Below are 21,502 nucleotides of genomic sequence, written 5' to 3' on the forward strand. Positions count from 1 at the left end.
CTATATCCTGTATATACTATTCCCAACTGTCTCCTCAGTTAGCATTCCTTCTCTTTCTCTAATTACCTTAACACACCACTGCCTTGTGGTTGGTCTCGAAAGGGATGAAGGCTAAGGGAGAAAACCCTGAAAGAAAATCTGGAGTGGGGCCCCAAAGGCGGTTGGAAGGCGTACTACGTCCCCTTTCGGCAGCTCCTGCAATCGAAGTGATACCAGACGTATTGGCTTGCCTTTCCTCTGGATTGTATCATTTAGGTCGAGAGGGAGACCGTGATGATCGGGCAACTCACGTGTCTTCATATTTATTGCTCAGGCTTGTAGCATCCTGGAGAGGACACTTCAGCGGCGTCTACATCTACATCTACATTGATACTCCGCAAGCCACCCAACGGTGTGTGGCGGAGGGCACTTTACGTGCCACTGTCATTACCTCCCTTTCCTGTTCCAGTCGCGTATGGTTCGCGGGAAGAACGACTGTCTGAAAGCCTCCGTGCGCGCTCTAATCTCTCTAATTTTACATTCGTGATCTCCTCGGGAGGTATAAGTAGGGGGAAGCAATATATTCGATACCTCATCCAGAAACGCACCCTCTCGAAACCTGGCGAGCAAGCTACACCGCGATGCTGAGCGCCTCTCTTGCAGAGTCTGCCACTTGAGTTTATTAAACATCTCCGTAACGCTATCACGGTTACCAAATAACCCTGTGACGAAACGCGCCGCTCTTCTTTGGATCTTCTCTATCTCCTCCGTCAGACCGATCTGGTACGGATCCCACACTGATGAGCAATACTCAAGTATAGGTCGAACGAGTGTTTTGTAAGCCACCTCCTTTGTTGATGGACTACATTTTCTAAGCAGTCTCCCAATGAATCTCAACCTGGTACCCGCCTTACCAACAATTAATTTTATATGATCATTCCACTTCAAATCGTTCCGCACGCATACTCCCAGATATTTTACAGAAGTAACTGCTACCAGTGTTTGTTCCGCTATCATATAATCATACAATAAAGGATCCTTCTTTCTATGTATTCGCAATACATTACATTTGTCTATGTTAAGGGTTAGTTGCCACTCCCTGCACCAAGTGCCTATCCGTTGCAGATCTTCCTGCATTTCGCTACAATTTTCTAATGCTGCAACTTCTCTGTATACTACAGCATCATCCGCGAAAAGCCGCATGGAACTTCCGACACGTCCAAGGACTTCGGCACAACACGGGAAGAGGCAGTTACCGGTTATAAGCTCTGTCTGATTGGCGTAAGACTCGAGTGCCAGGGGCCACTTCCGACGGTGGGAGAGATCATTGCATCTCATTGGACAGCTACCGCCCGCCTCAAGCTGGGCAGCCCCCAGCCAATAAGGTGCTGTCCCGCCACTATCCGCCTGCTTCACGGGGTGTGTGAAGCTTAGAAGTAATCTTCGACAAGCGGGTTGATATAGTACACCTACCAACAACAAAAATGAAATAATAAAGAAATCACTATTTCGTATTGCCACCTGGAATGTTAGGACCATGTGTCCAAGGTACATTGACGATGCCCAAGAGGTTGATTTCATCCGTAAGACTGCCGTAATTGACAGAGAGCTCCATCGTTTGAATGTTGACATCGCGGGACTGCAGGAGACGAGGCTTCCAGATGCGGGCTCTATCAGGGAGGATAATTACACATTCTTCTGGCAGGGGAAGTCTCAAGACGAGCCAAGACTTCATGGCGTAGGATTTGCTGTTAAAAACGCCCTCCTGGACTGGACTGTGCCACCATCCGGTGGAACAGAGCGAATTATTGATTTGAAAATATGCTCCTCAAGTGGCACTGTCAACATCCTAAATGTGTACGCTCCTACCTTATCATCCAGCATGGAAGAGAAGGATCTGTTTTATGATTTACTCAGTGACAGAATAGCCAAGGTACCTAGCACCGAGACACTGTATATTCTACGGGACTTTAATGCTAGAGTTGGATCAGATAACGACATATGGCCGAATTGCCTGGGACATCATGGGGTGGGAAAAATGAATGAAAATGGCCAGAGACTGCTTGAAGTTTGCTGCTTTTATGGACTCTGTATCACAAACACATATTTCCAGCTTAAGGATCAGCACAAGGTGTCTTGGAGACACCCGCGCTCTCATCACTGGCATCAACTTGACTTAGTCATAGCTAGGCGTACTGGTCTCAAAAATGTGCTACTGACACGAAGTTATCATAGTGCTGATTGCAACACAGACCACGCCCTAGTGACGTGCACATTGAGGCTCACTCCTAAGAAATGTCACCACGCTAAACCGAGAGGTCATCCCCGTATCAACACAGATCATGTTCATGACACACAATGAAAGCAGGATTTTGCCAGTAATTTTGAAAGTGCTTTCCCAGGAAACGTGCAAGCAGAAAGGAACGTTGATAAGAAATGGGCAAAACTCTCGGGTGCAATCTACAACTCAGCGGTATTGGCCTATGGAATAAAAGGAAAAAGAAATAAGGACTGGTACGAGCAAAATTTGGAAGAAATGGAACCAGTCACTGAGGCCAAACGGAAAGCCCTGCTTGCTTACAAAAGAAACCCAAATGAAAGAACCCGAGATGACCTACGAAAAGCAAAGAACAGGGCACAGCAAACATCAAGGAGATGCGCAAATAACTACTGGCTGAATTTATGTGTAGGTATACAGAAAGCGGCCGACTCTGGAAATGCTAAGGCAATGTACGATGGTATTAAGAAAGCAATTGGACCAACTGTCAGGAAAACAGCTCCTCTGAAGTCCAAGACGGGTGAAGTCATTACTGATGAAGGCAAACTAATGGAACGCTGGGATGAACACTACCTCGAGTTGTGTGCAGCCGAGAATGAAGTTAGCAAGGATGCATGTGACGCCATCAAACAAATGCCAGTTATGGAAGAACTAGATGCAATGCCTACTATGGAAGAACTTAGTAGAGAAATAGATTCTCTTGCTAACGAAAAGGCCCCAGGTGAAGATGGGATCCCTGCAGAGGTTATTAAGTATAACAAGTATGTTCTTCTCAAACATTTATATTCACTTATCACAACCAGCTGGGAAGAAGGTTATTTCCTGATGAGTATGCGGAATTCGAGGATAGTTACTCTATATAAACAGAAAGGGAACAGAAGTGACTGTAACAATTACCGAGGCATTTCATTACTAATTGTAGCCGGGAAAGCTTATGCAAGAGTCATCCTAATGCGATTACAGATCTTAGCTTCCAGAATCTACCCAGAATCTCAGTGTGGCTTCAGGCCCGGCCGATCAACCGTAGATATGATCTTCTCCTTAAGACAGCCACAAGAGAAATGTCGTGAGCAGCAGAGGACACTTTATATTGCTTTCATTGACCTTGTTAAAGCATTTGATTTAGTGAGCAGAAATGGGCTTTTCAAACTGTTGCAGAAGATTGGATGCCCACCTAAACTACTGCAGATAATTGTCTCTTTCCATGAGAAAACACAAGCAACAATTTGCTTCAACGGTAAAACATCAGAAGCATTCCCTGTTAATAGCGGTGTGAAACAGGGGTGTGTGTTAGCTCCTACATTGTTTGGGATTTTCTTTTCCCTTCTGCTCAGATTTGCCTTTGAAGACTGTGAGGAGGGAGTGTATCTACATACGAGGTCTGATGGAAATCTTTTCAATATTGCTCGCCTCAAGGCCAAGACCAAAGTAAATACAGTCGTTATCCGTGAGTTGTTATATGCGGACGATGCAGCTCTAGTAGCGAACACAGAAGATGAGCTGCAGTATATAATCAACAAATTATCAAATGCCTGTGAAAAGTTTGGTCTACTCGTCAGCCTTCAAAAGACTAAGATCATGGCGCAGAGCACTACCAACCTTCCATCCATTAGCATTGATGGCAATCCTCTCCAGATAGTTGATGACTTTACCTACTTGGGATCCACAATATGTAGCAACTTGTCCATGGACACTGAACTTACTAACAGAATCGCAAAGGCATCATCTGTCATGGCTAGATTGAAAAACAGAGTATGGAACAACGGACTGCTTACCACAAAAACTAAATTAAAAGTCTACAACGCTTGTGTTATAAGCACCCTTCTCCATAGCTGTGAGACATGGACAACTCTTTCTAGGCATGAATCTCCACTCAACAGCTTCCATCTCCGCTGTCTCCGGAAGATCCTTCAGATCTCTTGGAGAGATAGAGTACCCAACACCGAAGTCTTTCATCGTGCAAGCATAACCAGCATCTTTGCACTTCTGAGTCATCGACGTCTAAGATGGTTGGGACATGTCAGGCGCATGGATCCTGAGCGGATACCGAAACAGCTGCTGTACGGCGAACTTCAGGAAGGTGTGAGGCCAGTGGGACGACCGCATCTTCGTTTCAAGGATGTGTGCAAGAGAGACCTGACCAAGACCAGAATCAATCCAAGTCGCTGGGAAAGCATTGCAGATGACCGTGTCAAGTGGCGAGTAACTGTGCGCAACGGCGTCAAGCTCTCAGAGGACGAACGCACACAGGAACAAATCAGGAAGAGGACAAAGCGAAGAGACAGAGCGGCTTCTGTTCGAAGTCCCTCAAATTTCACATGTCCAAACTGCAGTAGGGACTGCCACTCTCGAGTGGGACTTTTTAGCCACAGCAGACGCTGCAGACTCTGAACCAAGCATGCTACACCATCATCCCTCAAGGATGGACGGATGCCATTATAACGTTAGGTGACTCACCCTGTATATATATATATATATATATATATATATATATATATATATATATATATATATATAGAGAGAGAGAGAGAGAGAGAGAGAGAGAGAGAGCGCATGGGCTATGTTCACGTCGTCCACTTTTCAATCTACCTTTGACGAATGTGCAGAAACATACTAAACGGCAATGGTGTATGGAACGATGTGGCTGGGGAAAGGAATTCATCTTTGGACGAATCCAGCCGGCCGTGGTGGCCGTGCGGTTCTAGGCGCTGCAGCCCGGAACCGCGGGACTGCTACGGTCGCAGGTTCGAATCCTGCCTCGGGCATGGATGTGTGTGACGTCCTTAGGTTAGTTAGGTTTAAGTGGTTCTAAGTTGTAGGGGACTGATGACCTGAGATGTTAAGCCCCATAGTGCTCAGAGCCATTTGAACCATTTGACGAATCCAGGTTTTTTTTGTTTGAAAACGATGGCTGAATTTTGGTTCGCCACAGACAGGGGGAGTTTCATCACAGTGACTTCATTTGCACAAGAAATACAGTGCCAACTCACGGCCTTGTGGTGTATGGTGCTACTGCGCACAGTCACAGTCCACAGCTGGTGCGTGTCCAGGGCACTGTGACCATTGTGACCTACGTGAATGACATCCTGCGACCTGTAGCCATACCCTTTTGGCATAACACACCAGACGCCGTTTTTCAGTTTAACACTGCACGACCACATGTTACTGCATGAACACATGCCTTCTTGGTGTCACAGGCTGTCAGCCTTTTGTCCTGGCCCGCCAGGCCACCAGACTTATCGCCAATTGAAAATGTGTGGGATACGATGAAACGACGGGTGACCCAATGCCAACCACCGCAGATGAATTTTGGAATGAGGTGAATGCAACATGGATGGTTATACCACAGGACGCCATTCACGTCTTGTACACATCGATGCCATCACGCATGGAACAAGTTATCAGGACCCAAGGCAGACCCTTTGCCTACTAGGCGGCAGGACACATGCTGAATCGAGGTGATTGAAATGCTAACCGTTTCTGCATAACATATAACATACTAATGTGCATGTCCTGTGAATATGAACGTCCTGTCTCTTGTCACTTAGGGTGTTCTGTTTTTTTTTCATCACACCAGTGTAGATCCATTTTTATAACACGTATGTATGGATTTTTTGTTTCGCATCCTTGATCTCCACTTCACCAAGAATCTGTAGATAGAATATCACATTTAAATATATTAATGCTAGTATAAAACATTATTATGTGTTATGTTTTTTCAATATGTTCTGTCGACAAATTTCCATGTCCACGTAAAAGTAGCTTTGAGAATCAATAGGTTGCAATTTCCGCCGCAAGAAACTGATAAAATAGCAGACAATGGTGTCCTACAGGACAGCAGATCCTGCCCTGTTGACTTCGATTTGACTGCTTGATTTAATTAGTTCCAAGCAACATCCTCAATTTTTAAAAATTTTACCCCTTTTTACCAATCAGCACTGTATAGTGACTGACAGCTTTATCCCAGCGCTTCAGGCCCCATATTCACTAAAGCAAATTCATGTTTTGTATTGCATCCGACAAGGTCACCTCCACCTGCATTTCATCAGTTAACGTTCATAAAAAGTAGCTGATGTCATGGGAAAGCCTCTGAAGACTTAATCAAAATTGAAAAGCTCTTAAAAGTACCTCTGTTAGCGGTCGAAATATCATGAAACCATCCACAGCCAAATAAGGGAAACACGAATCCGTAATGCTAATGCTTGCAGACAAAAGAAGCCTCACCTGGAAGGGCTACGAGATGTTTTTCGAACGATGAACACAGACTGGGTCATTCCGCCAGAGCTGTAGCAATTATGTTATCTGAACGTGAGAGAACTGAAGATTTAGAAAGAAATATTCAAACTTTGCCAATAGTCTTTTAGCAGAAAATCACTCATGTGATGTTGAGTGTGAAGTTTCACATTCTGTTAACAAAAGCGCAAAGCTGGTCCTACTGGAAATAATGGAAATCAACAAAAAATGGCGCAGAATACCAGCTTATTATTAAATGACTAAACTCAGTTTCTCTTCCTCCTATGTTAGATTAAGTTTTAATTTCAAACACTAAATTAAAATTGTGAATTCAACTTTATCTTTCATCAGTTGTTAAAAGTATCTTCACTTTGAAAACCTTGTTTCCTTTTACAATTAATGTAACTATTTCTGCACGACAAAAATGAAATGTTTCCATACGTGAACACTCTACATGTCACTTCTGTATCTTCTGCTTATCTATGTAAGACACACGTTATTTTATTGATGTTTACAACATTCAGTTGTCACCTGAAAATGACCTAAGAAGCTGAAAGTCTGTTCGTGAACAAATAAATACTGTTTTGCAGAACATTAGGAAACGTTCCCTATATAATAATATTACCATGTTCTGCCAAGCCCACAGACGGAAAATTTAGTTAACTTTAGGGGAGTACTCTAACGCCAAAACTGATTAATAAAATACTAAAATAATGAACTCTGAACATACTATTACATTAAATAGACCCATCTCTAACTTATTCATAGTTTTTCATACAAATGTCGATATGGCGCATTAACGCCTGTTTAGAACAAATTCCCGGTAAGTGTGTTCCTGTCGCGCGAACTTAAGGACGTGACTTTTAATTTCTCTTCCGTTTCCGAGGCGACAAATTAAGAAAATGCTGGCAGCAGCGATATGTACACGATAAACAAGATCCTCCTTGGTCTTCATATACATTTACGTGATTATCTATGATTCATATTTAAGTGCCTGGCAGAGGGTTTTAGAACCACCTTCAGACTAATTTACTACCGTTTTATTTTCCAACCGCGTGGAAAAACTTGATAGTCTCTGAGTTCTCTAATTTAACTACAATGAGCATTTCTCGCTATGTAGGTTAGCGGCAGTGAAATATTTTCGCATTCAGAGGAGAAAGTTGATTAATGCAATTTCGTGAAAACATCACGCTGCAATTACTGACGCCTTTGTTTCTATGACTGCCTCCACAACTCGCTTATCATGTACGTGACACTCTCTTCCCTATTTCATGATAATAAAAAATGAGACTTTTCTTTGGACTTTTTCGATGTCTTCCGTCAATCTAATCTGGTGATAAGAAAACTTTAGCAGAGGGCGGACAAGCATAATGTAGGCAGCCTCATTACTAGACTTGTTGCATCATCTAAGTGTTCAGCCTTTAAATTTGCGTGATTTATCGTGTAATCGTAACTTAACGTATTTCTTTTCGTAGTCATGTGGATGACCTCACCCTTTTCCTTATTCAGAGAGAATAGATATCATGTCTGAGTTATTTTGCAGTTGGTTTTGATCGTCTGATGACTTTAAAAGACTGTAAATGACAGCATCATCTGCAAAGAATCTAAGAGGGTTGTTCAGATTAATTCCTTAATCGTTTGTATAAATCAAGAACAGCAGAGGACCTATAACACTTCCTTGGGGAACGCGAGATATCACTTCCGTCTTACTCTTTGACTTTCCGTCACATACTACGAACTGTGACCTTTCTGACAGGAAATCGCGAACCCAGTCGCACAACTGAAGTGATACTCCTTAGGCAAGCAATTGCATTAGAAATCTTTTGTGAGGAACGGTGTCAGAATGCTTCTGGAGATGTAGAAATATGGAATCGATTTGAGATCCTCTGTCGATAGCACTCAGTACTTCATGCAAATAAGGAGCTAGTTCTGTTTCACAAGAAAGATATTTTCTGAATCTGTGCTGAATATGTGTCAATAGGTCGTTTTCTGCAAAGTAATTCACGATCCTCCAACACAGTATACATTCCATAATCCTACTGCAAGTCGTTGTCTGTGGTATGGGTCTGTAATTAATCGGATTACTCCTATTTCCTTTCTTGAGAAATGATGTGACATGTACAATTTTCCAGTCTTTTGGCATGGATCTTTCGTCGAGCCAGCGATTGTATATGATTGCTAAATATCGGGACTATTGTCTGAAAGGTACCTAACTGGTATAAAATCTAGCCTCGGAGATCTTTATTTCTTAATTGATTTAAGCTGCTTCGCTACTCTGATGATATCTACTTCTAAGTTACTCATGTTGGCAGTTGTACTTGATTCGAATTCAGGAGTATTTACTTTTGTGGATAAATTTCGGCAAACTGTGTTCAAAAACTGCGCTTCAGTGACCAAGTCATCGGTAGTATTACACTGATATCGTGCAGTGGAAGCATTGATTGTGTTTTCCCGCTGCTTTACTTTACATACAACCAGAATCTCTTTGGACTTTCTGTCAGATTTAGAGACAGAGTTTCCTTGTGGAGGCTATTAAAGGCGTCTTGCATCGAAGTCCACAATAAGTTTCGATCTTGAGTTAAACATCATCAATCTTGGGGATTTTATGTTCTTATGAATTCTGGGCGCTTTTTTCATTGCTTCTGCAACAGTGTTCTTACATGTTTCGTGTACGATGGGGGATCAATACCACCTTTCGTTGATTTATTCCGTATGAACCTCTCAACTTTCGCAGGTACTGTTTCCTTGAGCTTAACCCCCATCTGGTCAACAGTTACGTAGTTAGTTGGGAAGCTTTGGAGACTGTGTCTTACTAAGGCGCCAAGCGAATTTTTATTTGCTTTTTTAACTAGATATGTTTTGCTTTTACTTTTGGTAGATTTTGATGTTGCGGTGTTTAGTCTCGCTACAGCATACTTCCGGTCACTAACTCCCACATGCGTAATGATGCTCCGTATTCGCTCAGTATTATTTGTTGCTAGTATGCTTTCGCAAAACGTCAAGTAGGCTCCTGAACTACATACATCAAGAAAAGTTTTGCATCATCCCAGTTCCCAGGACTCCTGAAGATGACGTTGACTGTGGATTTTGTATCACAGACCAGTCCCTTTGACTGTTCAGAGATGTCACTAAAACCGCTCAAAGATATAAACAACCGTGTTTGAGCAGCGACTATTACACGGAGGGGGTCCGACAGCTGATCAGTTCCAGTCATTCAACCAGGAACGAGGTACACGTCTCGTCTGTAATTCAACCATGCCTAGACGGTCAATACCGCGATTCGATTGCGTCTGCATTGTTATTTTGTGCCAGGAAGGGCTCTCAACAGGAGAAATGTCCAGTCATCTCGGAGTGAACCAAAGCGATGTTGTTCGGACATGGAGGAGATGCAGAGAGACAGGAACTATCGATGACATGCCTCGCTCAGGACACCCAAGGGCTACTACTGCACTGGATGACCGCCACCTACGGATTATGGCTCGGATGAACCCTGATAGCAACGCCACCGTGTTGAATAATGCTTTTCGTGCAGCCACATGAGGTCGTGTTATGACTCCAACTGTGCGCAGTAAGCTGCATGATGCGCAACTTCACTCCTGACGTCCGTGACGAGCTCAATTTTTGCAACCACGACACCATGCAGCGCGGTACAGATGGGCCCAACAACATGCCTAAAAGACCACTTAGGATTGGCATCAAGTTCTCTTCATCGACGGGTGTCGCATATGCTTTCAACCAGACAATCGTAGGAGACGTGTTTAGAGGCAAGCCGGTCAGGCTGAACGCGTTAGACACACTGTCCAGCGAGTGCAGCACGGTGGAGGTTTCCTGCTGTTTTGAGGTGACATTATGTGGGGCCGACGTACGCCGCTGGTGGTCATGGAAGGCGCCGGCACGGCTGTACGATACGTGAATGCCATCCTCCGACCGATAGTGCAACCATATTGGCAGCATATTGGCGAGGCATTAGTTTTCATGGGCGACAATTCGCATCCACAACGTGCACATCTTGTGAATGACTTCCTTCAGGATAACGGCATCGCGCGAATAGAGTGGACAGCATGTTCTCCAGACATGAACCCCACCGATAATGCCTGGGATATATTGAAAAAGGCTGTTAATGGATGACATCACCCATCAACCACTGAGGAATCGCCGTTGAGGAGTGGGACAATCTGGACCAACAGCGCCTTGATGAACTTGAGGATAGTAGGCCACAAGGAATACAGGCGTGCATCAATGCAAGACGACGTGCTACTGGGTATTAGAGGTACCGGTGTTTACAGCAGTCTGGAGCACCACCCCTGGAGGTCTCGCTGCATGGTGGTATAACGTTCAATGTGTATTTTACATGAGCATTAAAAAGGGCGGAAATGATGTTTATGTTGATCTCCGTTCCAATTTTCTGTGCAGGTTCCGGAACTTTCGGCACTGAGGTGATGCAGAACTTTTTTTGATGTGTGTAATTTCAGAGAGAAGATCCCAGCGTTGCAATATAATTAACCAAGAATCTAAACGGAAAGATTTCCGTCACCGTCGGGGGGCGGGCATATTAAGGCGTACGTAGACGGCAGACAGGCGTCTATCACTGAACGCCGATGACGCGAGTTATCGTGTGATTCCTCGCGAGCGTAAAAGGGGTCCGCGCGGCGTCATTAGGGGTGGATTTAGCGCAGCCGGCAGCAGTGCGGTATCGGGCGAGCTGTTTGCATTCCCGCATGATTGTCGGGGCAGTAAACGCCGGCTCGGAGGCGCCTCCGAGTTATTATCCGCGGCGCGGTTTACGGTCCGCCTCCTAAAAGCCCGCGCCACATAAAGCCCGGCCGGCAGAGTTAGGGCCGCTATTTCACGCGCTTAGCCCCGCCGACGCCGACGCCGGCGGCGATGCCGACGGAGACGCCCCGGTGCCTCGGGCGCTTTTACTGCCCCCCGCGGTCACGTTGCTCAGCTGTGCGGTCGCCCACCCCGAGTGACCACCGCCTCAGGGGCTCCGGCGTCTCCAGCAGCCCGGGCGCTGCGGCGCGTCTAGGGAGGTCTGTGCTGATAAGAGAAGAGAGTCCCCCATCCGCACACACACTCGCATTCGCAAGTCTTTTACCCGAGTCCGTTGAGATTATGACGATGTCGGATTTACAGTGTCCAGCGCAGTGTTCATCATCGCCCATACCTGCTATCAACAAACACATTTCATGTTTTGAACCGCGTCTGTTCTCACAAACAACATTGCTACGACTACTCCCCAGGAACACACATCAGCATAAATAGACTCCTGGCCACTAAAATTGCTACACCAAGAAGAAATGCAAATGATAAAAAGGGATTCATTGGACAAATATATTATACTAGAGCTGACATGTAATTGCATTTCTCGCAATTTGGGCGCATAGATCCAGAGAAATCAGTACCCAGAACAACCACCTCTGGCCGTAATAACGGCCTTGATATGCCTGAGCATTGAGTCAAACAGAGCTTGCATCGCGTGTACAGGTACAGCTGCCCATGCAGCTTCAACACGATATCACAGTTCATCAAGAGTTGTGACTGGCGTATTGTGACGAGCCAGTTGCTCGGCCACCATTGACCAAACGTTTTCAGTTGGTGAGGTATCTGGAGAATATGTTTGCCAGGGCAGCAGTCGAACATTTTATGTAGCCAGAAAGGCCCGTACAGGACCTGCAACATGCGGTCGTGCATTACCATGCTGAAATGTAGGGTTTCGCACGGATCGAATGAAGGGTAGAGCCACGGCTCGTAACACATCTGAAATGTAACGTCCACTGTTCAAAGTGGCGTCAATGCGAACAAGAGGTGACCGAGACGTGTAACTAATGGCAACCCATAGCATCACGCCGGGTGATACGCCAGTATGACGATGACGAATACACGCTTCCAATGCGCGTACACCGCGATGTCGCCAAACACGGATGCGACCATCATGATGCTGTAAACAGAACCTGGATTCATCCGAAAACATGACGTTTGGCCATTCGTGCACCCAGGTTCGTCGTTGAGTACACCATCGCAGGCGCTCCTGTCTGTATTGCAGTGTCAAGGATAACCGCAGCCACGGTCTCCGAGCTGATAGTCCATGCTGCTGCAAACGTCGTCGAACTGTTCGTGCAGATGGTTGTTGTCTTGCGAACGTTCCCATCTGTTGACTCAGGGATTGAGAGGTGGCTGCACGATCTGTTGCAGTCATGCGGATAAGATGCCGGTCATCTCGACTGCTAGTGATACGAGGCGGTTGGGAACCAGCACGGCGTTCCGTATTACCCTCCTGAACCCACCGATTCCATCTTCTGCTAACAGTCATTGGATCTGGACCAACGCGAGCAGCAGTGTCGCGATGCGATAAACCGCAATCGCGATAGGCTACAGTCCGACCTTTATCAAAGCCGGAAACGTGATGGTACGCATTTCTCCTCCTTACACGGGGCATGACACCAACGTTTCACCATGCAGCGCCGGTCAACTGCTGTTCGTGTATGAGAAATCGGTTGGAATCTTTCGTCATTTCAGCACTTTGTATGTGTCGCCACCGGCGTCAACCTTCTGTGAATGCTCTGAAAAGCTAATGATTTGCATGTCACTGCATCTTCTTCCTGTCGGTTAAATTTCGCGTCTGCAGCACGTCATCTTCGTGGTGTAGCAATTTTAATGGCCAGTAGTGTACGTAAGTGACTAACGTTGCAAGTTCACAGGATAATGTAAGCGCGAGAAAAGCCATTGCAAATGTAAAATGCTGGTATATTAATAACCGGTGTAACCGCCAGAGTGTTGAATGTAATCACGCAAGCGTACATGCCATCTTGTTCCACAGGTCCAGGATGTCAGTTTTTGGGACACAGTCCATGTCTGTTGCGTTTGCTCGGTCGATACAGGGGCGGTTGATGCTGTTTGGTGATGACGCTGGATTTGTTGTCGGATGATGTCCCGTAGTGCTCAACTGGAGACAAAGCTGGTGATCGAGCAGGCCAAGGCTACATGCCGACACTCTGTAGAGCATGTTGGGCTACAACAGCCGTACGTGAGCGAGCGTTATCCTCTAGGAAAACACTGTTCATGATCGGCAGCACTACAGGTCTAGTCACCAGACTGTCGTACAGATTTGCAGTAAGGGCGCGTGGGATAACCACGAGGGTTCTCCTGCTGTTATACGAAATCGCACATCAAAAAATAACTCTAGGTGTAGGCCCAGAGTGTCTAGCATGCAGAGAGGTTGGCTACAGGCCCTCAACTGGCCTCCTGCTAACCAACACACAGCCATCACTAACACTGAAACAAAAACAGCTTTCATCAGAAAACGTAACAGACGGCCGGCCGGGGTGGCCGAGCGGTTCTAGGCGCTACAGTCTGGAACCGCGCGACTGCTACGGTCGCAGGTTCGAATCCTGCCTCGGGCATGGATGTGTGTGATGTCCTTAGGTTAGTTAGGTTTAAGTAGTTCTAAGTTCTAGGGGACTGATGACCGCAGATGTTAAGTCCCATAGTGCTCAGAGCCATTTGAACCATAGCAGACGTCCATCCTGCCATCCAATGATCTCTCGCTTGACGCCACTGAAGACGCTGACGGCAGTTGTTTGTGCCCAGTGGAACACACACTACAGGGCGTCTAGCTCAGAGGTGTCCTTGAAGTCACCGATTTGTCACAGTCTGCTGCGTCACTGTGGTGCCAGCAGCTGCTCAAATTGCTGCTGCAGATGAGGTACGACGCGCCGTAGCCACGCACCGAACACAATGGTCTTCCTTCTCGGCAGTGCCATGCGGCCATCTTCTTGCGACCGTACATTCTCGTCACCACCTTTGCCAGCAACCACGTACAGTGGCTACATTCCTGCCAAGTCTCTCTGTAGTGCCGCAGAAGGAACATCCAGCTTCTCGTAGCCCTATTACATGCCCTCGTTCAAACTCAGTGAGGTGTTGATAAAGATCTCTTTTTTGCCTTAAAGATGTACTTGACTAACGTCAACTCAACACGTCCAGTTTCAAAGGTAACAAACGCTCACGGACATTACAGCGTGTATTTAAAGCAAACCTGATTTGCGTCCTCTTAGTTATGCTACTAGAGCTGCTCTTAGCGGCTGGCGCGAAATTGGAATAGACACCATCTTCCATATGTAGAAACACACCTGCCAACTTTCGCTTATCTCGCACAACTCGTTCTTGGCGCTGGTATTTTTTCCGGCATTGAATGTGGTTCCCCACTGATATTTATGGAAAGCTTTTTAATTACCCTTTGCCAGTTAAATGGAGGCCAAATACTTAAAAAAATTGGACCGAGCCGTCCACTCAGAGCTCGCTGACTCCCTCTCCCCATCGCTTTAGATAGGAGACGTGACACTTCACAAAATTGTAAAATGAGTGTTACATTGTTCCCGTTAGCAGCTAGGATGATGGACAGGTCTCCAGTTAAGCAGATCGTTGCCTTTATGTCAGCACATGAAATATACGTATTTAAAATCTGTTCTGCTGTAAATGACATTATACAAGTATCACATATTGTTGAATCGTCCCACTGGAAGAGGAAATCTTGCATCAATGGGCAATGTCCTAATCGTTACCCAATAAAAAGCACTCACTTGTATTGGTGTGACTGGCATGAGGTTAGCCAAACCTCGGTGGTCGATTTGACTGAGTGCAGTTTGATGTTTACCACGTCCAATCGTTCATCTTACCACCGCCGCCTAAGCTTTCTGTGTGACATCGGCACAGCCGAAGATGGGGAATCATAGAATAAGAAAAAAATGTATAGTCACCAGATTGCCACGAAAACAAGTGTTCAGTAGATAGTAATATTAGATAAATACAACATCAAACAAGGATAATGCTGGAGTAGGTTTAATAATGTATAAAAATAACAACTCAGGGAAGCTACTGTGAACAGAACAGTGAACGCATTATTGTGGCCAAGATAGATACGAACCCCACACTTATCACACTAGTACAAGTTTGCTTCCCAGCTAGCTCCACAGATTATGAGGAGATTGAAGAACTGCATGATGAGATAAAAGAAATTATTCAGATATTTAAGGGAGACGAAAATTTAATAGTCATGGGGGAATGGAATTCGATGGTAGGAAAACGAAGGGAGGAAAAATAGTAGGCGAAAGTAGGGGAAAGGGATGAAAGAGGAAACAGCCTGGTAGAATTTTGCACAGAACATAATTTAATCATAGCTGACACTTGGTTTAAGAACTATGAAAGGAAGTTGTATGCGTGGAAGAGACCTGGAGACACCAGAAGGTTTTAGATTGATTTTATACTGCTAAGACAGCGATTTAGGAACCACATTTTGAATTTTAAGACATTTTCCGGGCAAGATGTGGACTCTGACCACAATTTATTGGTTATGAACTGTAGATTACAACTGAGGAAACTGCAAAAAGGTAGAAATTTAAGGAGATGGGACCTGGATAAACTGCAAGAATCAGAGGTTGCAGGGAGTTTCAGAGGGAGAATTAGGGAACGGTTGACAAGGACAAGGGAAAAGAATACAATAGAAGAAGGATATGTACTTTTGAGAGATGAAATAATAAAGGTAGCACAGGATGAAGTAGGTAAAAAGACGCGGGCTAGTAGAAATCCTTGGGTAACACAAGAAATATTCAGTTTAATTGATGAAAGGAAAAAATAAAAAATGCAATAAATGAAGCAGACGAAAGGGAATACAAACGTATAAAAATGATATTGACAGGAAGTGCAAAATGACTAAGCAGGGATGGCTAGAGGACAAATGTAGGGATTTAGAAGCATATATTACTAGGAGAAAGATAAATGCCCTACAGAAAAATTAAAGACACCTCTGGAGAAAAGAGGACGCCTGTATGAATATCAAGAGATCAGATGGTAAACCAGTCCTAAGCAAAGAAGGGAAAGCTGAAAGGTAAAGGGGTATATAGAGGGTCTATACCGAAGAGATGTGCTTGAGGACAATTTTTAGGAAATGGAAGAGGTCGTAAAGAAGATGATATGGGGGACACGGTACTGCGTGAAGAATTTGACAGAGCATTGAAAGCCATCCCTGCTTAGTCATTTTGCACTTCCTGTCAATATCATTTTTATACGTTTGTATTCCTTTTCGTCTGCTTCATTTATTGCATTTTTTATTTTTTCCTGTCATCAAGGGCACACTGGTAGACAGCATTCCGTTAGAACTACTGATAGCCATGGGAGAGCCAACCATTACAAAACTCTTCCATCTGGCGTACAAGATGTATCAGAAAGGCAAAATACCCTCAGACTTCAAGAATATAATAATTCCAGTATCAAAGAAAGCACGTGCTGTGAGGTGTCAAAATTACAGAGCTATCAGTTTAATAAGTCAAGTTGCAAAATACTAACACAAATTCTTTACTGACGAATGGAAAAACTGGTAGAAGCCGACGTCGGGGAAGATCAGTTTGGATACCGGCGAAACGAAGAAGACGTGAGGCAGTACAGTACTCTGTGACTTCTCATGGGAGATAGGGTAAGGAAAAGGAAACCTACGTTTATAGCTTTTGTAAATTTGGAGAAAGTTTGTGATAATGTTGACTAGAATACTCTCTTTCGAATTCTATAGGAGGCAGGGGTTAAATACGCAGAGCTGAAGGCTATTTACAATTTGTACAGTAATCAGACGGCAGTTATAAGAGTCGAAGGGCATGAAAGGGAAGCAGTGGTTGAGAAAGGGATAAAACAGGTTTGTAGCATATCCCTGATGTTATTCAGGCTGTATATTGAGCAAGAAGTAAAGGAAACAACAGAAAGATCTGGACTAGGGATGGAAGCCCAGGGAGAAGAAATAAAAACTTTAAGGCAAAAAAAATGGTTCAAATGGCTCTGAGCACTATGGGACTTAACATCTTAGGTCATCAGTCCCCTAGAACTTAGAACTACTTAAACCTAACTAACCTAAGGACATCACACACATCCATGCCCGAGGCAGGATTCGAACCGGCGACCGTAGCAGCCCCGCGGTTCCGGACTGCAGCGCTAGAACCGCACGGCCACCGCGGCCGGCAAACTTTAAGGATTGACGGTGACATAGACTGTATATTGAGCAAGCAGTAAAGGAAACAACAGAAAGATTTGGACTAGGGATGGAAGCCCAGGGAGAAGAAATAAAAACTTTAAGGATTGCCGATGACATAGTAATTCTATTAGAGAGAGCAAAGAACTTGGAAAAACAGTTGAACGGAATTGACAGTGCTTGAAAGGGGAATAGAAGATGAACATCAAAAAAGCAAATGGAACGTAATCAAATCAAATCAGGTGATGCAGAGGGAATTAGATTAGGAAATGAGACACTTAAGGTAATAGATGAATTTTGCTACCTGGGCAACAAAATAACTGATTATGGTCGAAGTAGAGAGGATATAAAATGTAAACTGGAAATGGCAAGAAAACCCTTTCTGAAAAAGATAAATTTGTTAACATCGAGTACAGATGTATGTGTCAGAAAGTCTTTTATGAAAGTATTTGTATGGAATGTAGCCATGTATGGAGTGAAACATGGACGTTAAACAATTTAGACAAGAAGAGAACAGAAGCTTTTGAAATGTGGTGCTACAGCAGACTACTGAAGATTAGATGGGTGGATCACGTAACTAATGAGGAGGTACTGAATAGAATTGAGGAATAGAACAGTAATTTGTGACACAACTTGACTAGAAATAGGGATCGGTTTGTAGACACATTCTGAGACATCAAGAGTCACCGATTTAGTACTGGAGGGAAGTGAGGGGGGGGGGGAGGGGGAGGGGAATCCTGGAGGAGACCGAGAGATGAATACAGTAAGCAGATTCAGAAGGATGTCGGTTGCAGTAGTTACTCGGAGATGAAGAGGCTAGGACAGTATAGAGTAGCATGGTGAGGTGCAAACCAGAGCGGACAGTGGACCACAACAACAACAACAACAAGAGAAATATAGAAATAGAGAACGCTTAAAGAATGGCTAATGTCCTCGCCTTCGGATGCCGAGTAATAGTACATCAGGCGGCGGCTGTCCAGCAGCAAGAGGCTCGATATATTTCTAAGGTAGTCTCTCCTAGACAGTATCGATGGTGGCACTCCATAGATCTAAACTCTGTCCTATTTTCTTATCTTCTTAATACTTAAATTATTAATTTTAATAATTTTTGTTAACTAATTAGTTTCAAGTTTACAATATTTAAAGTTGCAACATTGTTTAAACTTGGTTAAAATAACTAAAACTCAGATAAGTTTCATGTTATTGATACGTACAATGTAATAGTGTGATAACTCGACCTGTCTTAGTACGTGTCAAGTCTACATCTGCATGACTGCTCTGAAATTCACAGTTAAGTGCCTAGTTGGGGGCTTACCAAACCACCTTCAAGCTATATCTCTACATTTTCACTCCCGAAAGGCCCGCGGTGAAAACGAGTACTGCAATCGTTCTTTGCGAGCTTTCATTTCTCTTATTTTAATATGATGATCATTAGTCCCTATATAGGTGGACGCCAACAGAATATTTTCGCGCTCAGAAGAGAAAGTTGGTGATCAAACTTTCATGGGAAGATCCGGCAGCAACGTAAAACGCCTTTCTTTGAATTATTGCCACTCCAATTCGCTTGTCATGTCCGTGGTTCTCTCTTCCCTGTTTCACGATAGTACAAAACGAGCTGCCCTCCTTTAAACTTTTTCGGTTTCGTCTGTTGGTCCCATCTGATGCGAATCCCACGCCGCACAGCAACGTTCCAGAAGAGGGCAGATAAGCGAGGTGTAAGCAGTCGCTTTAGTAGACCTGCTGCACTTTCTAAGTGTTACTTCGATAAATGGGAATCTTTGGTTGGATTTGAGCACAATATTGTGTATGTGATCCTTCCAATTTAAGTGATTCGTAACTGGATTCTCTAAGTATTTAGATGAATTTACAGCCTTCATATGTTATATTATTTATCTTTTAGTACTCATGTAGATGACGTCGCACTCTCCATTATTTTCAGTCAATTGCCACTTTTCGACTTTACAGATGTCTAGATCATTTTGCAATTGGTTTTGATCATCTGGTGACTTTACAGGACGATAAATGAAAGCATCCTATGCAAAAGATTTAAGAGGGCTGCTCAGATTGCCTCCTATGTAGTTTATGTGTATCAGGAACAGCAGAAGGCCTATAACACTTCCTGGAGAACATAAGGTAGTATTCTGTTTTACTCGATCACTTTCTGCCAGTTACCACCAACTGTGACCTGTGACCTTTCTGACAGGAGCTCACGAGTCCAGACCCACAACTGAGGCGATACTCCATACATAAGCAACTTGATTAGAAGTCGCTTGTGAGGAAAAGTGCCAAAAGCCATTTATAAATTACCAACAAAGGAGATGACAGCGTGCATGGAATCGAAACTCTGAATAACATTGCCTCCTCCACATGCTTGACTACTTTTCTGGCTGCATCAGTTCACTCCAACGTGTCCCAACATCAATCACAATACCATCTCTTCTTTGTGTTTATTGATCTGAGGTAAAGCATCTTCGATTGTTTGAACATTTTTCGACCTGATATAATTGTTGTATACATTGCAAGGCGTTGAGGTAGTCAGAGCAGGTGAGATGCTTTCTACTGAAATGGCGTCGTATTTGCTCCAGTGCCTTCAGGACTCTGTGTACTTTGTCATCGTAATTTGTTAGCTGTTACAGAACACGAATTTTCAATACGCTATCAGGAAGAACAGCTAAACTATCAAATTATTCTCCTGCTTAGCTCCATCCAACTACATATAAAACGATAAAATCTCGATATTCTTAACATTGAAGAAAACAAACATTTAAAGAAGTAGAATTCAGTACGAGACTTATTGCTCTCTCTCAAGCTTAAAATTGCTTTGGATCTCTTAAGACGCCAAGTGGCCATCGTGTTTTCATCTCTTTCTACAAGTGTCATTCTTTACCACACATCCCAAATGCTTCTGCTGTATGTGGCCAATTTCTGAACATCCACTCAAAGTTAAATTAAGACTATACGAAATCGCAATGACTGAGACGATGCTAATGTTTCAGTTAGAACGGTCCACCACACTAAATCACAATGACTGAGGCAATGCTAATGTCTCAGCGCCTGTCTACCTATGAGGAGACGTCACCGAATTCGTAGCTATCGTTCACCTGCCTCTACCCACGGACTCAAAAATACGTTGGTTCAACAGGCCCCTGCCGGTAGTCTGAAACACTCATGGTGGACAGCACCTAGTGTCTTGACGTAGGATAATCGAGCTGATCTGTAAGCAGCGATGCCATAATCTAATCTGAATCTCACAGAAACTATATGAAACTGCCTTCACCTAATCTCTTTCCGATGAGACATACCAAGATGTTCAGTCATCTTATGCACGCTCCTTATAAGACTTTAAGATCCGGTAACCAGGTTAGTTCCGCACCGAATAATCAGCAAATCGCTTTAACCCGTTTTTTTATGCTGGAGCTCCGATGTTACATCTTCACCTGTACTCCGCAAGATATCTCACAGTGTGTGGCGGAGGGTACTTCTAGTACCACTATCTGATCCTCCCTCCTCTGCTCCATTCGCGAATGGCTCGTGCGAAAAATTATTGTCGGTAAATCTCCGTATAAGCTCCAGTTTCTCAGATTCTTTAGTTGTGATCATAATACAAGACACAACTCTGTAGTAGGGAGTAATATGACGTCTGTCTCTTATTGGAATGTACTGCCCTGCAACTGCAATATAAAACCTCTCTGTGATGACAGTGCCTCTATTATAGCGTACTACTGGAATTTCTTTAGCATCTTTGTAACACTCTCGCGTAGACTAAACGATCATGTGACGAAACGCGACCCCCTTTCTTGGATAACGTCTGTCTCTTACATTAATCCAACTTGATAAGGGTCCTCGACCAATAAGGAATATTCCAGAACCGGTCTAACAATTGCTTCGTGAACGACTTCTTTCGATGATGAATTATGTTTCCTTAAGATTCTCCCTATGAAACTCACCCTGACATCTACTTCTCAAAAATGTTCAACTGTGTGTGAAATCCTATGGGACTT

The 21,502-nt window shown here is 44.1% G+C and overlaps 1 protein-coding gene across 1 annotated transcript in view; it reads left to right on the forward strand.

The window, feature by feature from the left end:
* The first annotated feature begins 1,516 nt into the window (after nt 1-1,516).
* Nucleotides 1,517-21,502, forward strand: part of LOC124613594 — a 39,078-nt gene continuing 19,092 nt past the window's right edge. Inside the window, exons 1-3 of the mRNA XM_047142310.1 lie at nt 1,517-2,171; nt 2,670-2,978; nt 11,349-11,523. Of these exons, the coding sequence (XP_046998266.1) occupies nt 1,517-2,171; nt 2,670-2,978; nt 11,349-11,523 (1,139 nt within the window). The remainder of the gene's footprint in view (nt 2,172-2,669; nt 2,979-11,348; nt 11,524-21,502) is intronic.

The sequence above is a fragment of the Schistocerca americana genome, chromosome 4 (assembly GCF_021461395.2).
Source record: "Schistocerca americana isolate TAMUIC-IGC-003095 chromosome 4, iqSchAmer2.1, whole genome shotgun sequence".
NCBI classification, from domain to species: Eukaryota; Metazoa; Arthropoda; class Insecta; order Orthoptera; family Acrididae; genus Schistocerca; species Schistocerca americana.